Source organism: Callorhinus ursinus, unplaced genomic scaffold (genome assembly GCF_003265705.2).
Source record: "Callorhinus ursinus isolate GAN/ISIS: 27379988/994484 unplaced genomic scaffold, GSC_fseal_2.0 scaffold9, whole genome shotgun sequence".
Taxonomy (NCBI): domain Eukaryota; kingdom Metazoa; phylum Chordata; class Mammalia; order Carnivora; family Otariidae; genus Callorhinus; species Callorhinus ursinus.
In genome coordinates this window covers 37,099,607-37,116,749 of record NW_027397071.1, presented here as the reverse complement: position 1 = coordinate 37,116,749, position 17,143 = coordinate 37,099,607, and the positions used below count along the sequence as shown (strand labels likewise).

General features: G+C 37.6%; 1 protein-coding gene across 6 annotated transcripts in view; it reads left to right on the top strand.

Annotated features, from left to right (window-relative positions):
- Positions 1–17,143, top strand: part of MIGA1 (mitoguardin 1) — a 91,060-nt gene that overhangs the window by 17,526 nt on the left and 56,391 nt on the right. For all 6 annotated transcript variants that reach the window (XR_012379405.1, XR_003208231.2, XM_073896483.1 and 3 more), the window contains exons 4-7: positions 1,942–2,078; positions 4,292–4,418; positions 6,124–6,257; positions 6,979–7,102. Coding sequence is in view for 4 of the 6 variants with exons in the window: in XM_073896483.1 (XP_073752584.1) it covers positions 1,942–2,078; positions 4,292–4,418; positions 6,124–6,257; positions 6,979–7,102 (522 nt within the window). In the remaining 2 variants the exon portion in view is untranslated. The remainder of the gene's footprint in view (positions 1–1,941; positions 2,079–4,291; positions 4,419–6,123; positions 6,258–6,978; positions 7,103–17,143) is intronic.

The window sequence follows — 17,143 nt, the reverse complement described above, 5'->3', positions numbered from 1 at the left end:
ATAAAATTCTATATTATGTACAAATAAATGGTATATAGTAAAATTATGATTATACCTTTGTAGCCTGCTTGTAAAATATTTGATAATATGTAAGAATGTTTTTCTAGGTCAACAAATGTATTTCTATGCTATTATTTTTAATATGTACCTAGTGTTAAATTTGTAAATATATACACCAATTTATTTAAGCAGTTCCCTCTTGTTCCCTTTAGAATGTGTTTTTTGCTTTGCATATACTTGTCTGATTATTATCTTAGTATATAAGTAGAAGTAGAATTGCTGGTCTTTAAAAGATCCATAGTTTTTGTTAGAGATACAGTACATACTGCCAAAGTGTATTAATAACAATAATTTCTTGAGCATGCTGAATTTCTTTTTTTTTAATTTTTAATTATTTTTAATTTATTAGAGGATCACATGCTTTTTAAAAAAAATTTTTTTTTTAAGATTTTATTTATTTGACAGAGAGAGACACAGCGAGAGAGGGAACACAAGCAGGGGGAGCGGGAGAGGGAGAAGCAGACTCCCGGCTGAGCAGGGAGCCTGATGCGGGGCTCGATCCCAGGACCCTGGGATCATGACCTGAGCTGAAGGCAGACACTTAATGACTGAGCCCCCCAGGTGCCCCCAAGAATCATGTGCTTTTGTGATTAATTTATCTAGTAAATAATCAATGAATGACTATTTTGTGCCAAGTACAGTGAACATTACAGTAATGATGGCTCTCACTTAATGAGATTTTATTAGATCTCAGGTGTAGTACTAAATGCTGTGTATTCACTTCATTATTTTACCTTTAGCAATCCTATGAATTAGGACTACATCCTGTATTAGTGTTTAAACATAAAGAAAACTGAGATAAGGAGAACTTAAGTGACCTGCTCAGGGTCATATAATTCCAGGAAATGAGGAGTGTCTTAACTGTTGCATTAAGATGAACTAAGACAGACACAGCGTCTGCCATAGTTTAATAGATAGATGGTTAGGGGAGACAGAACTATAAAAACTAATTGTAATGTGTAATTTAATTCTCAGGAAAGGAAGTGCTTATATTTTGTTAAATTTATTTATTTATTTTTTGTTTTTATTTTTTTTTAAAGATTTTATTTATTTATTTGAGAGAGAGAGAATGAGAGACAGAGAGCACAAGAGGGAAGAGGGTCAGAGGGAGAAGCAGACTCCCCGCCGAGCAGGGAGCCTGATATGGGACTCGATCCCGGGACTCCAGGATCATGACCTGAGCCGAAGGCAGTTGTTTAACCAACTGAGCCACCCAGGCGCCCTATTTTTTTTATTTTTTAAAGATTTTATTTATTTATTTGACAGAGAGACACAGCAAGAGAGGGAACAGAAGCAGAGGGAGAGGCAGAGGGAGAAGCAGGCCTCCCGCTGAGCAGGGAGCCAGATGCGGGGCTCGATCCCAGGACCCCAGGATCATGACCTGAGCCGAAGGCAGACACCTAATGACTGAGCCACCCAGGCGCCCCTATTTTGTTAAATTTATAACTTGAAGGTCCATAGTTGCCAGTATTTTTTTTTAAGATTTTATTTTTAATTAATCTCTGCACCCAACATGGAACTTGAACTCATAAACCCAAGATCAAGAGTTACATGCTCCACTAACTGAGCCAGGCAGGCACCCCTAGTTGCCAGTATTTTTATACTGATTACAATAGATCAGTCAAATATTGCTCTAATTAATTAGATGAATATTTTATTCTTAAAGAAGCAGAATTTAGCAGTGTTAAAAGCAGTTGTGAAGAGATGTAGATTTTAATAATGGTGTACATTTAATAATTTACACAATTGAGTGAGGTGACTTTTAAAATTAGAAGCTTTCTGAATGAATATAATGTAAACTTTTGAGATTTTACTGAGATTTTACCTGAAATTTATCATTGGACTAATACTTCTAATATTATTGATATATTTGTTTGGTAGGTTCAAGTTGTTCCAGTAGTAGACAGAATTTGACATTATCTTTAAGTTCTGCCAAAGACAAAGGATCTCAGTCTTGTAACTATGCTAATGGAGGACTTTTCAGTAAATACTCAGGTTCTGCACAGAGTTTAGCCTCCGTAAGTAACGAAAATAATTTATTATTTTATAGATCTACTTTTGTGTCTATTATCTATTTGTTTAAATGTCATATAATTATAGATAGCTCTTAGTATGGAAAGAATCTTAAATTATCTGGTTTTGTCTATTTTCTTAAAGCAAGTAAAATTTTCCTTTTGCTGAATAACCAGCCAGTTTGGTTCCACTTTCTTGAGTAAGTGATGTGGACACACAGGATCCTGTAGAATAGTGTTGATGTGGAAGTATTGCTTTAAAACTAGATGTTCTGCAAAAAAGCTGGAAGATAACAGCCAGACTTTGTACTAGGTCACAAAATGATGAGCCTGAGTAGGTAAAAGTGTGTGGCTTGCTGAAGCCAAATGTGGAGTTTCTCACCTTGTTCTTTGGAGCATTAATATAGTATTGATTGACAAGTGAGAAATAAAGTTAGTATTGGTGAAATTTAATATAGTTAAAAAATTTGTTAAATAAGTAGGATATACATTTACTACTGAGGCAAAAAAAAAAATGTATAGTGATAAATGTGTCCCTGATCCTCTTTGTTCTCTTCCTTAGAGACAAACAACATTGGTAATTTCTTAAATACATACTTCTGGGAGGGTATGCCTCTACCATCATGTATATTCATTATTTTAAATAATTATTGAACACCATATTCTGTACCTTCTATATTTTGTTGGAATATATAGCTGCCCCATTCTTAAGTGCCTAAAAATACACTAAATTTTTAAAGGCTATTCTGTGGTAGGAACATCTAGATCAAAGGCCTGCAGGCTTTTAGTTCCTCTTTAAAACTGAGCAGGATAATGAAATATATGCCCATTCTATAATCTGGATTTACTCTATAATCTGTTAGACAAGTGCCTCTGTTTTGAAACTTTTCAACTGAAAGTTGAAGCTGTTCTTCTTAACTACTAAGTAGAGAAAGGGGGTTTCATGATAAATTTGAGTAGAAAGTCTTTAGAATCACTTTACTGTACTTGCCTAAGCTGACCTCATCATTCCAGTGCCAGAGCTATGGACCCAGATTTCTGCCTTTTACTGAGTGCCCAAACAAGGAACAGATGTGGAAAGGAGGCGACAGGGTCCATAAAACTTGGTAATTGGATATGAGAAGTGTGGCAAGAGAAGTTAAAGATGACTTTCTGTTTTCTAGTTTGGGAAATTATGGGGATGGAAGTATTATTAGTGAACCTGAGAGGAGGAAAAGTTTTTGTTTTGGGAAGATACAGAGCTCCTTTTTTTTTTTTTTTAGATTTTATTTATTTGTCAGAGAGAGAGAGAGAGCACAAGCGGGGGAGCGGCAGGCAGAGGAAGAAGCAGGCTTCCCGCTGAGCAAGGAGCCCAATGCAGGACTCGATCCCATGATCCTGCTTAACCATCTGAGCCACCCAGGCACCCCCAGAGCTCCTTTTCGATATAGTCAGCAGAAGAACTGAGTAGAATCACCAAATATTTCCATCAGATGGAAAAAAGGGCTAGATTTCTTTATTTTTATTTTTTAAAAGATTTATTTATTTGTTTTGAGAAAGAGAGAGCGCCCATGAGTGGGGAGAGGGGCAGAGACAGAATCCCAAGCAGACTTCCCGCTGAGCATGGAGCCCAACACAGGGCTTGATCTCATGACCCATGAGATCATGACCTGAGCTGAAATCACGAGTAGGACATTTAACTGACTGAGCCACCCAGGCGCCCCTAGATTTATTTAAAAAGGACACAAAACTGGAAGTAGAGACTAGGTAGTCATTTGCATAGAGGTGACCTAAATGATTGGCTCAGTGCATCTTGCTAGAGAAGGGAAGATGATAGAGGCTTTTCAATTTTAGTTATTGTTTAGCAGAGAATCAGCATTGTTAATAAATTCTAAAAAGGAAATAAGCTAGTTACCTCAAACCAAAGTAAGTGTGGATAAAATTTATAAGTAAATACTTAATAAAACAGTAAACTATAAAAATAACTGCTTGACTTTTTTTGGAAATAACTGATTTTTGTTTGAAATACTCTTTGTGTATTATTGAGCAAACAAAGGCTTAAAATTCTTAGGGTCTTATGACTCCTAGCTGAATATAATCAGATTTATTTCTTCAGGTAGGAATTACATGGGTTGTTTTACCAGGAATAGGATTTATATAAATAACTTAAAAATATAAAAGATGGCAAAATAGTGTCACAAAAGAGATTTTGAAGTAACTTTTGTCGATCTTAATTTTAGGTCCAGAGTGTCAATTCTTGTCATAGCTGTGCTTGCGGCAATTCTAACTCCTGGGACAAAGCAGATGAAGATGATATTAAACTTGTTAATATTCCTGTGACCACTCCTGAGAACTTATACTTGATGGGTAGGAATAACATAAAAAAGTTTTAAGATATACTCACATTTAAACTAAAGAATGATGAATTATTTTAAGGAAAGCAACATAATTTTGAAATTTCTTATATCTGTTGAATCTAGTGTACATAACAAAACCTATTATATTAGTTTCTGGAGGATGCTCTAACAAATTACCACAAACTTGGTTATTTAAACAGCAGAAATGTATTCTGTCAGAGTTTTGGAGGCCAGAACACCAAAATCATCACTGGGCTGGAAGCAAGGTATCATTAGAGCTATGCTTCCTCTGGAGGCTTAGGGGAATATCTGTTACTTGCCCTTCCCAGCTTCTGATGGCTTCTGGCTTGTGGCCATGTGACTCCAATCTGTACCTTCCATCATCACCTCCTCTCTGTGTACCAAATCTCCCTCTGCTTCTTACTGGGACAGTTGTGATTGGATCTAGGGTCCACCAAATAATCTAGAATAATCTCCCCATGTTAAATTCCTTAATTTAATCACATCTGCAAAGACCCCTTTTCTTTGTAAGGTAACATTTACAGGTTCCAGAGACTAGGACCTGACATCTTTGGGTGGCCATTATTCAATCTGCTACACTCATCTAACCTGATTTGTTGATTCTTTTTTTTTTTTCTTTTTAAAGATTTACTTATTTATTTTAGAGAGAGAGAAAGCAGTGGGAGGGGTAGAGCAGAGGGAGAAAGAACCTCAAACAGACTCTGCACTAAGTGCAGAGACTGATGCAGGGCTTGATCTCATGACCCTGAGGTCATGACCTGAGCCGAAACCAAAAGTCAGATGCCTAACTGACTGAGCCACCCAGGCACCCCTATTTATTTTTATTTTAAGTAGGCTCCATGCCCAACCTGGGGTTTGAACTCATGACCCTGAGATCAAGAGTTGCATGCTTTACTAACTGAGCCATCCAGTCACCCCCAAATCAAGCAACTTTTAAAGATCTTTTTCTTTTATATGTCTAGAAAAATTAAAGTTTTGAAATATTTTCGTTTTGTTTGAAGTACATAATTATTTTGGTAAGACTTTTTTTTACTTGGAGAAAAAGAAGCACATACTCACCTTTTTCCCCCCCATAAAAGCTGTCTAGCCGAGGGGATATGGAATTTCTACTTGAACTGTAACCCTTGATGGGTTTTCCAGTAGTCTTGTAGATTTTTAACTGAGCAATTTATCCATCCAAATCAACAAGTTGGTATCATGTAGTTTAAGAAACCTTTTGTTGGGAAAGAAGATGGAAAAACTTTATTCTATGGGGTGCCTGGGTGGCTCAGCCGGTTAAGCATCTGCCTTTGGCTTAGGTCATGATCCCAGCGTCCTGGAATCGAGCTCCACATTGGGCTCGCTGCTCAGCAGGAAGCCTGCTTCTCACCACCACCTCCCCCCTCCCCCACTTGTGTTCCTGCTCTCGCTATCTCTCTCTCTCTCAAATAAATAAATAAAATCTTAAAAAAAAAAAGAAAGCATATTGGTTATTTCTCTCTGATTTTTGGTTGACTAGAACTATAGACCTAGAATATATTGGGAAATTATAATTCTGTTATGAAATGAGGTGAACATAAAATTATTCTTTAGTGCCAAAATTATAGTCAGACTGTGCCATTGTTGATAACTATATGAGAAAGACTCTAGCCCATAATAATTTTCTTTTGGCATTGGTTTTTCTTATTTACAACTGTTCTGTTCTTAATTCATAGGTATGGAGTTGTTTGAAGAGGCATTGCGTCGATGGGAGCAGGCTCTCACCTTTCGAAATAGACAGGCTGAGGATGAAGCCTGTAGTTCCATTAAATTGGGTGCAGGAGATGCCATTGCCGAAGAAAGTATAGATGTAAGATTTATCTGAGAATGGCCTTTATAATATTGGAAGAATTGAGCAATGTTTAATGTTGATTCAGTGTACTTTTGTGGCATTTAATACAACTGTTTCTTTTTTTTTTTGTCTCCCTTGGGATTATGTGGGGGTATGTCTTATTGGGCTTTTTCTGTTCCGTGAATTATTAAATCCCAAATTTGCAATTCATAATCAAGTTCCCTGATTTTCCAAGAATATGTAGGATTAAGCTAATATGATTTCTAAAGGAATTTTTAAAAGTCTGTTTTATACTTTATGTTTAATTAAGTGGTATTATGTTCATAAAAGTCACATAGAGTTTGAACTGGACTGGTACTGATCATCTTGGCTAGTGCATCAGAATCATCTGAAAGGCTTGTTAAAACAGACTTGGGTTTCTAATTCAGAGGCTGGGGTAGGCCCTGAGAATTTGTGTTTCTAGCAACTTCCCGGATGATACTGATGCTGCTGGTCAGGGATCTTACTTTGAAAACACCTGATCGAGTCCCACCGTTAAATTTACAGATAGAGAAGCTGAATCCCTAAGAACTGAGGTGACCTGGCCAAAGGCCCAGCTAGAACCAAGCGCTGTAACCACCCAACAGTCATTGCGCATCATTCCACACTTTCTCTGGCCTTTCATTTAAGAGTGAAAGGTATTGAGGATTTTAATGTTTGAATCTAATACTTGCTGTGTGTACTTTTTCTCTCCTTGTAGGATATTATTAGTACTGAATTTATCCATAAACTTGAAGCTCTGCTGCAAAGAGCATATCGTCTCCAAGAGGAGTTTGAAGCTACCCTGGGGGCATCTGATTCTAATTCCCTTGTTAATGATATCGGTAAGATGGGTATTTTATATGGTTTTTATGAAATGTGTGAATTTTTTCTTTTATATTCTTGGAATCATTTGCTTAAGGGTATTAATATGATTACATATTTTTTAGAAAATAGTAAGAGAAAAAGGTTCTATCATATTTACTGTTTTTTTCTTTCAGTTTTATTTTTCTAGAGTGAACTTAATGCCCTTAAGATTTAATGTCAAATGCTTACCATAGGTAGGATTGTGACTTTGTTTTAAAATTATATTCTAAGGGAAAGAATCCCAGTCCAAGTGTTGGAGAGAGGAAGAAAATAAACAATAATAGGGCGCCTGGGTGGCTCAGTTGGTTAAGCGACTGCCTTCGGCTCAGGTCATGATCCTGGAGTTCCAGGATCGAGTCCCGCATCGGGCTCCCTGCTCAGCAGGGAGTCTGCTTCTCCCTCTGACCCTCTTCCCTCTTGTGGTATCTCTCATTCGCTCTCTCTCTCTCAAATAAATAAATAAAATCTTTAAAAAAAAAGAAAAGAAACAATAATATAAAAATGGGACAGAGACACATCTCAAAAATGTGCATGTAGCTCATGGCATACATTTAAAATATTTTAAGTGATTCTATTTCTTGGACCTCATTTTAACTGCAGGCTAGATTTTCATATCAGCAGTCAGGACATACATTATTATATACCATTTTATTTTATATTTTCAAGAGAAAAGAACTTTGGAAAAGACTTCTTAAAGTAACGTCTTCATAGGGTTGAATGATTAAATTGCTTCCTTGAATTCTGTAAATGTTGCAAAGAATGAAGACAAAATTACATTGCATCTCTTTTTGGTAAAAATGTATTTTTTTTAGGTTTGAGGGGAATTGTTATTTAGGTAAAAGATTTTATTCATATTAGAATTAAGAATTACTGTGTAGGGGTGCCTGGCTGGCTCAGTTGGAGGAGTGTGTGACTCTTTAGGGTCATGAGTTCGAGCCCCACGTTGGGTATAGAGATTACTAAAAAAAAACTTAAAAGAATTATTGTCTATATGTCATAGTATTATATGAAGCCTCTTTGTATTAATTTGCTCTTTCCTTTTTCATACTATATTGTCAACAAAATTATTCATTAGGTTTGAGTATTTTTAAATAGTTTCTCTGTTCTTATCATAGGCATAATGTTTTGACATGTGGAGGTTACAGGCCAGGAAAAAAGTAGACAGTAGTCATGTCAACAAATAGAATTTTTCAAAGCCTTCTTTTTATATTTATAGTTTTTTTCTACACGGTTTCTTTTGTAACTTATTATATTGACATTTAGAAAGGACAGAGAGAAGGAATTCTAAAAGAATTCAAGTGTAACAATGGAATGGAACAACTGAAAAAGATAGGAAAGTAGTTAAGTGGCAAGGAAAACCACAAAGAAAAAGGAGTAGGAAAAAATTATGAGTGTAAGGAGGGGAGAGGAAAAGAGCCCCAAGGCTTAATGTCTAATTCTAGGAATGGAGGCTTTGCCCTCACTGTTCTAATTGTCTACCTACAATTTCTTTCTAGCCTCATGGTAAGGATCATGTTGGTGTGTAGTTCTTGTATTTGTTACTCTTGTAATGTGCATCTCAGATTTGGCTCTGTTTAGCATGCCCAAAGTTTCTTTTTTCCACTGACCATGGAGGTTGGCAAAGTCCATCTCTGATTTTTTTTTTAGGTTATCAGGTTATAAAGATTTCTTAGGTGCTTCCCCAAAAGGTCTGCTTTGGGTTCACATTGTTCTGGACAAGAAGTCCCCTAGGCAGATGGCTTAATTTCTAGAGCCTTCAGGTTGTTTCTGAGTAAATTGTTAATTTGGAACTCTAAATGGATAGGATTTTTATAGTGGAACCCATAATCAATCCATAAATTTGGTTAGCTTAGGTTTGGAATAAATTCCCAACCCAACCCATGTCTTAACCTGGGCTGTCACTGGCTTCTAAGCTGACTGGCTTTTTCCTGCAGTGCCTTGTCCTGTTATTGCCCTGAGGATTCCAGTTGACATGAAGCTGTTATATTTTGTTCCTTCTTGGGAGTTCTTTGGAAATTGTTCTCTTTTTGAAAGTTTCCATTTTTGAACTTCTGGACTGAAACAACTCAGTCTATGGTCGGGATTCTGGTAGGAGAGTACCTCTGTTATATCTGTTAGTTGATACTGATCAAAATTGCTTAGAAGTAAGTTAGCTCTCCTCATTCTCTAAATCCAAATTCATTTTACACATTTAATGTATATTACTGGGGGCAACTTATGGCTAATAGTCATAAATAAAGATGTTAATAAATAACTTCAGAGGTTCAGGAGTGAATTTAAACCAAGTATTGATCCGATTTCAGTGAATACTTCACTGTTTCGGAATTTGCTTTGTCTTATTTGATGAAATTATATTTTTTTTTCTTAAGAATTTGATAGGTTTTCAAGGTTAGAAGATTTCTCAGCAGTCATTTAATTTATCTCCTTTCCCCTCTGTCCTGTACTTAATAACTAACACCTGCAATTGCTTGCATGTTACCATGTGCAGGGCCCTTTGCTGAGCACTTACATACATTGTAGTTTCTTCTTTCCCTGAGGTACTACACTGAGTGAAAATTATGTCACTTAATCTTCACAACAACTTAATATAAGATAAATAAAGTCATCATCCTTATTTTTCAGATGGGGAAAGAGGAAAGGAGATAGTAACTTCCCTAGAGTTGCATGGCTATTAAATGACAGAACCCATATTTGGACCCAGGCAGGCTAACTTCAGAGTTCATATTCCGAACCACCACGCTAGATTCCCTCACTACTTTATAAGACAGATACCTTCCTTGAATGGGATGATTGACTGTGAACTCTGTGAGCAGAGTGTGCCTACTGGCAAAGTTCCCTTTAGGAGATAAAATCGTGGAGCAAGCAGCCTGGAAACCCCACAGCTGCTAAAGAAAGGAAACATTTCTTGTGGTAGTAAGTAATTTATTTATTTATTTATTTATATTTTTTAAAGATTTTATTTATTTATGAGAGAGAGAGCATGAGCAGGGGGAGGAGCAGAGGGGAAGGGAGAAGCAGACTCCCTGCTAAGCAGGGAGCCCAACTTGGGGGCTCGATCCCAGGACCCTGAGATCATGACCCGAGCCGAAGGCAGACGCTTAACCGACTGAGCCACCCAGGTACCCCAGTATTTATTTATTAAAAAGATTTTATTTATTTATTTGAGAGAGAGAGAGAGGGTGTGCAGATGCATGAATGGGATGGGGGAAGGGCAGAGGGGAAGGGAGAGGAAGAGAAAAGAATCCCAAGCAGACTCCGTGCTGAGTGAAGAGCCCAACATGGGGCTTGATCTCATGACCCTGAGATCATGGCCTGAGCTGAAACCAAGAGTTGGACGCTTAACTGAGCCATTCGGGCGTCCCTGTGGTGGTATTTATTTAATGTGGATCTTCCTTTCCTTAAAAAATTTTTCCTTCTTCCATATGTGTGTGAGGATCTGAGATTAACTCTTGCATCTTTCTTCCTCTCTCAGGCCCCCTAGGCACTCTAGACATATTCACTCATTTTGTAGAAGGAAGTTATCAAGGTTTAATCCAAGGACAAAAGAAGAGAGCTACTATTCTTACCTGAGGGAAATAGTGCCAGCTGAATTTAAAGTTTCTATTTATTTATTTAGTAATCTCTACATCCCATGTGGGTCTCGACTTCATGACCCTGAGATCAAGAGTTGCATGCTCTTCCAGCTGAGCTAGCCAGGGCCCCCAGTAGCAGCTGAATTTAGTATAGTATTTTAATGATTACTCTAATGGAGTGCCCTTTGGCCTGTATCTCCATAATAACCGAAAGCAGAATCCAGATTCACACTAAATGGGTTCAATTCCTGGCTTCACCATTTAAAAGCTGTGTGATTATATAACTTGTCTAAACCTCAGCCTCCTTATCTGAGAAATGGTCATATAATACCTATTTTCAAAATAATTATGAGGATTAAATGAAATAATACATAAAAAGTGCTAGGTACAGGGTAACAGTGTTTATTGGGTTGGAATTTGGAACTTCTCTGGGACACTCAGGAAGACTGTGGGTTTTTTGATGTTCTTATTTTACCTTATTCCTATATTTGCTAATTTCAAGGTATTTAAAATTTCTTGGGTGCCTGGCAGGTTCAGTTGGTAGGGTATGTGACTCTTGATCTCAAGGTTGTGAGTTCAGGTGCCATGTTGGGTGTGGAGATTACTTAAAAATATAATCTTTTTTTTTTTAAAGATTTTATTTACTTACTTGAGAGAGCAAGAATGAGAGAGAGAGAGAGCACATGAGAGGGGGGAGGGTCAGAGGGAGAAGCAGACTCCCCGCTGAGCAGGGAGCCAGATGCGGGACCCGATCCTGGGACTCCAGGATCATGACCTGAGCCGAAGGCAGTCGCTTAACCAACTGAGCCACCCAGGTGCCCAAAAAATAAAATCTTTAAAAAAATATAATTTCTTGTCCAGTGATATCATCTTCCTGCTGTCCAGTGATGCTATAATTTTTTCCATTAGTTTTTTTTTGTCATATTTTTAAAAGATTTTATTTATTTATTTTACAGAGAGAGAGAGAGAGAGAGAACACAAGTAGGCAGAGCGGCAGGCAGAGGGAGAGGGAGAAGCAGGCTGTCCGCTGAGTGGGGAGCCTGACGTGGGGCTTGATCCCAGGACCCTGGGATCATGACCTGAGCCAAAGGCAGCTGTTTAACTGACTGAGCCACCCAGGCACCCCTTTTCTGTCGTTTTTAATGGGCCTTTGGGAAGAAGGAGAAGTAAATGCCTATGCCCTACTATCTTGAAGTAGAAATTCTGGACATTATAATCAGAGCCCAAGGACTGCATTAGCTTTCAAACATTGCTAATGTTGAGCTTATAGTTACTAAAACTTGTAAGTTCTTTGTTACTGTTAGATTTGTTGTGAAGCTATATCTTCTCTCATTTATTCTTGTGCAGTTGTTTTGGACCCAAGTTTTAGATGTTATATTTATTATTCTTACTAAATTGTCACTTCTGAGTCATCATTCCGAATTGTTAAGATCATTTATTTAGATTTTGATTTGATATCCCTTTCATCTATCAGTCTCTAGTTTGGTCAGTTTGGTCTAGTTGGTCATTAGTGCTCTCATCGAAACCATTAACACAAAATATTTAAAGGAAAGCTTGTTACCTTCTACTCACGACACTTCTGACACCAAATATGTGTTTCCCATATGAAGCAATTCTCCAGTTCTCTTTAGACATCAACTGGATGTCGTACAGTTATAATTCAGTTCTGACACTAACTTTCCAGAGTTTACACAGACCCCACAGATGAAGGGCCCTGCCTCACAAGACTGCCCTCCACTCACATGCCAATTACAAGTCCAGGTTCCCCAGACTTCTGACAAACCATCAGTAAATCAGGAGTTCTGCAGTTCCCTCCTTAAGTTTGACAGTTTGCTAGAACAGCTCACAGAACTTAGGGAAACACTTTACTTACTATCACCAGTTTATTATAAAAGATGCTAACTCAGGAACAAATGGAAGAGATGCATAGGACAAGGTATGGGGAATAGGCCCAGGGCTTTTATGCCCTCTCCAGGTGCACAAGCCTCCCAATACTTTTTTTTTTTTCAAACATTTTATTTACTTATTTGACAGAGAGAGACACAGCGAGAGAGGGAACACAAGCATGGGGAGCGGGAGAGGGAGAAGCAGGCTTCCCGCCAGAGCAGGGAGGCCAATGCGGGGCTCGATCCCAGGACTCTGGGATCATGACCTGAGCCACCCAGGTGCCCCAAGCCTCCCAATACCTTGATGTGTTCTCTAACCTGACAGCTCTCTGAACCCTAGTTTAGGGTTTTTATGGAGACTCCATTATGGAGGCATGATTGATTAAATCATTGACCATTGCTGATTAATGTGATCCTCAGCTCTTTTCCCCTCAGGGATTGGATTTGGAGCCGAAAATTCCAGCCTTCTAGTCGTATGGTTGGTCCCTTGGTAACCATACCCCACCTCCAGAAGTCACTCATTAGCATAAATTCTGGTGTGGTTGTGATAGGAGATTATTATGAATAACAAAGATGCTCCCCTCACCCCCATCACTTAGGAGATCCTAAGAGTTTTAGGAGCTCCTTGTTAGGAATTGGGATTGAATATATATTATCACATCACAGTATCACATCTTAAAGTGGGCAAAGCCAGAGCCAGGGATCTGAGGTATGATACTTTCAAGTTGCCTTATGTCGCTAAGAATTATCAAGACACTGTTGTTCAACGAGCAATAAATTCAACTGATTCTACTTTCACATTTTTTCATCTTGATGACAAAAAGATCATGGAATACTTATTTATATATCATGCCAAAATGAGTGTGTATTTATATACTTAACCATTAATTTAGGAAAATGTAAATTTTTTTTTTTAAGAGACTAATATGGGGACGCCTGGGTGGTCAGTCGGTTAAGCATCCAATTTTGGCTCAGGTCATGATCTCAGAGTTGTGAGATTGAGCCTGCTTAAGATTCTCTCTCTCCCTCTCCCTGTGCCCGTCCTCCTACTCCCCCTCTAAAAAAAAAGGCTAATATCAATTCACATTTTTGGGGAAATATTGCTGATACTGAGCTATTTTGTAGGCGAGTATTTGCCATTAAGTCTTTTTTTTTTAAGATTTTATTTATTTATTTGAGAGAGAGCATGAGAGGGAGAGCACATGAGAGGGGAGGGTCAGAGGGAGAAGCAGACTCCCTGCTGAGCAGGGAGCCCGATGTGGGACTCGATCCCGGGACTCTAGGATCATGACCTGTGCTGAAGGCAGTCGCTTAACCAACTGAGCCGCCCAGGCGCCCCTTCTATTTTTTTTTAATGATTTTATTTATTTATTTGAGAGAGAGAATGAGAGAGAGAGGTATAAGTCTTTATACTCACTTATAAATCATCTTAGTTTTAGAAGTCACGTGTCAGGTTTTATTGACTACATAGAACCCAGCAAAACTTATTTCACTAATTTGGAGTCCAAAATATAAACAGGGACTCTATTTAATTTTACATCTGCACTATCTATAGTAGTCTGCCAAGTTAACATTGTAGACAATATTACAAGGAGGGCAGTTTAATTCCTTCTCAGCACGATTCTTTCAGTATGTTTAGCGTTTCTCTTTTTAGATAACAGTGTTAATTAAAAGTGAATTAAATCTATTCTCTTTTTTAAAGATAACAGATCCAAAAACTTTTGAGTTGTTGGTATTATGAATTATTTGGTTACTTTAGGTAGGTGAAGTTAATAACAGTTGAAAAAACACATAGTATGATTCTAGCATTGGATTATGATAATGGTTGCACAACTCTATACATTTACTAAAAGTCATTGAATTGTACATTTGTTTATTTATCTATTTAAAGATTTTATTTGAGAGAGAGAGAGCACAAGTGGGGGGCGGGGGGCAGAGGGACAAGCAGACTCTCCACTGAGCATGGAGCCTGATCCCAGGACCCTGAGACTATGATCTGAGCCAAAGTCAGATGCTTCATTGACTGATCCACCCAGGAACCCCTGAGTTTTACATTTAGAAAGGGGGAGATTTATGATATGTAAATTATATATCAGTAAAGCTATTAAAAATACGGTATGGTTGGGGTGCCTGGGTGGCTCAGTCGGTTAAGCGTCTGCCTTCGGCTCAGGTCGTGATCCCAGCGTCCTGGGATTGAGCCCCATATCAGGCTCCCTGCTCCGAAGAGAGCTTGCTTCTCCCTCTCCAGCTCCCCCCCGGCCCCGCTTGTGCGCCCTCTCTCGCTGTCTCTCTCTGTCACATAAATAAATAAAATCTTTAAAAAAAAATACAGTATGGTTGTTTTAAGCTAATTTTTTTTTAAAGATTTTATTTATTTGACAGAGAGGATGTGCACAAACGGGGAGTGGCAGAGGGAAAGGTAGAACCAGGCTTATCTCCAAGTGGTAAGCCCGATGTGGGACTCAATCCCAGGACCCTGGTATCATGACTGGAGCCGGAGGCAGATGCTTAACTGACTGAGCCACCCAGGCACCCCCTTTTTAAGCTAATTTTAAGTAAGTTTTCATGAATTTGAATTAGTGCACAACATCACTTTATACTAAAAATTTTGAATAATGCAAATCCCAAAAACTTTTTAAAAATTCATCAAGAATCACTTAGTTTCAAAGCTTTGGGCCTGGTGAATTATAAACTGTTTGCTGTAGGTGGTGTCACTTCAGCTGGTAACTGGAAATACTAACTATCCTTTATAAATGTCCTATGAACCATACTAACGTTTATCGGCACAGAAACTTCTGCAGGTGGTTTTAGTGATTCTGCTATTATTATTACTTCTGTTGTTAAGTTTAGAGCCTTTTTTATATTTTGTAATATTGTCATCCAAGTGGTCATTAAATTTTAAAAGCACTGAAAAGGTCAATAACTGCTGATATTCTTGCTGTTAATTTAGTACTGAGCATGCTGGAAATATTGGCACTAGCAGAATTAAAGCAAGAGCACACTTTTATTTTAAAAATTAAAAACTTCTGGCAACTTGGCTAAAATCACAACCTTTGAGGCACCTGGGTGGCTCAGTCGGTTAAGCGGCTGACTCTTGGTTTCAGCTCAGGTTGTGATCTCGGGGTCCTGGGGTTGAGCCCTGCATCGGGCTTTGTGCTCAGCCTGGAATCTGCTTGAAATTCTCTCTCCCTCTCCCTTTTCCCCTCCCCCTGCTCTTTCTCTCTTTAAATAAATAAATAAAATCTTAAATAAAGTTACAACCACTAATGTACTCCTAAGCCAAGCTATCATCGGTGTTAAAATAGGAAATACTTTTGATATTTGGAAAGGGATAGCATTACAAAAAACTTCCTACAAATACTACAAATGTTTTAAAAGCATTCTTTAAAAAATGTTTTTATTATAGTCATTTACTGTGCTTTAAAACTATGCTTGAAAAAAGAAATACAGCACAGTTGCTGTGATCTACTTCAACCCCTCTTATATTTCTTCCTGTAGGAAAATAACTTTGAACTAGGCAGGGTTTTAAGGCATGAATTCCTTGCATAAAATATAACCGCTCTTTATTCTCTAATTCATCTTTTGCAGTGTTCTGTCCTGGTATTTCCTTAACCATTCTGAATTAGTAAGTCATTATTGGATGTACAGTTGACCCTTGAACAATACAGGTTTGAACTGCTCAGGTCCACTTATACATAGATCTTTTTTAGTAAATATGGTGTAGTACTGTAAATGTATTTTCTCTTATGATTTTCTTAACATTTTCTTTTCTCTAGGTTATTTTATTATAAAAATACAGTATAAAATACATATACAAAATATGTGTTAATCAACTGTTTATATTATCAGTAAGGCTTCTGGTCAACAATAGCCTATTTGTTAAGTTTCGGGGGAGTCAAAAGTTATATTCAGGTTTTCAACTGCGTGGGGGTTGGCGCCCCTAACATTCATATTGTTTAAGGGTCAGCTGTATTTCTATATTTGCTCTTACACATCAAAAGTTTGCTTGGGGCTTAAATGATAATTATTTGTTCTATTACTCCGACTATAAAATGAAATGAAGATTTGAATTCTCTAATAAAAAAATGCTTTACTTATTGAGACTGTTCAGTGTTAAATGCAAGGAATTGAAATCACTAGAGGGCAGCACATTATATCTACATATTAAAAGCCTATGACTCACAAATGCCATTCTGTGCTACTCCTAGCCCTGGAAGTTAAATTTAGGTCACTACATTTTTTTTTCTGGCATGTTTTGTATACACCTGCTACTGTAACTCAGAGTGAGAGCATGGATATGATGCACAGACTTGAAATAACAGTGTAAATTTCCGTTAGTGTTTAAGTTCTTCCAGCTAACAGCATCTGTAAGCATTATGTTTATATGTAGTTTTTCAGAGAATTGTTAAATTACAATTGTTAAATTATCATTTAGTTATTGTAATTTTTGAAGGTACAAGCCAAAATAATCCAATATGATTTCAATTATAGACAGTATAGCTTAATGATTAAGAACATAGGCTCTGGAGGTAAACATGGGTTCAGGTCCCGGCTCTAGGAC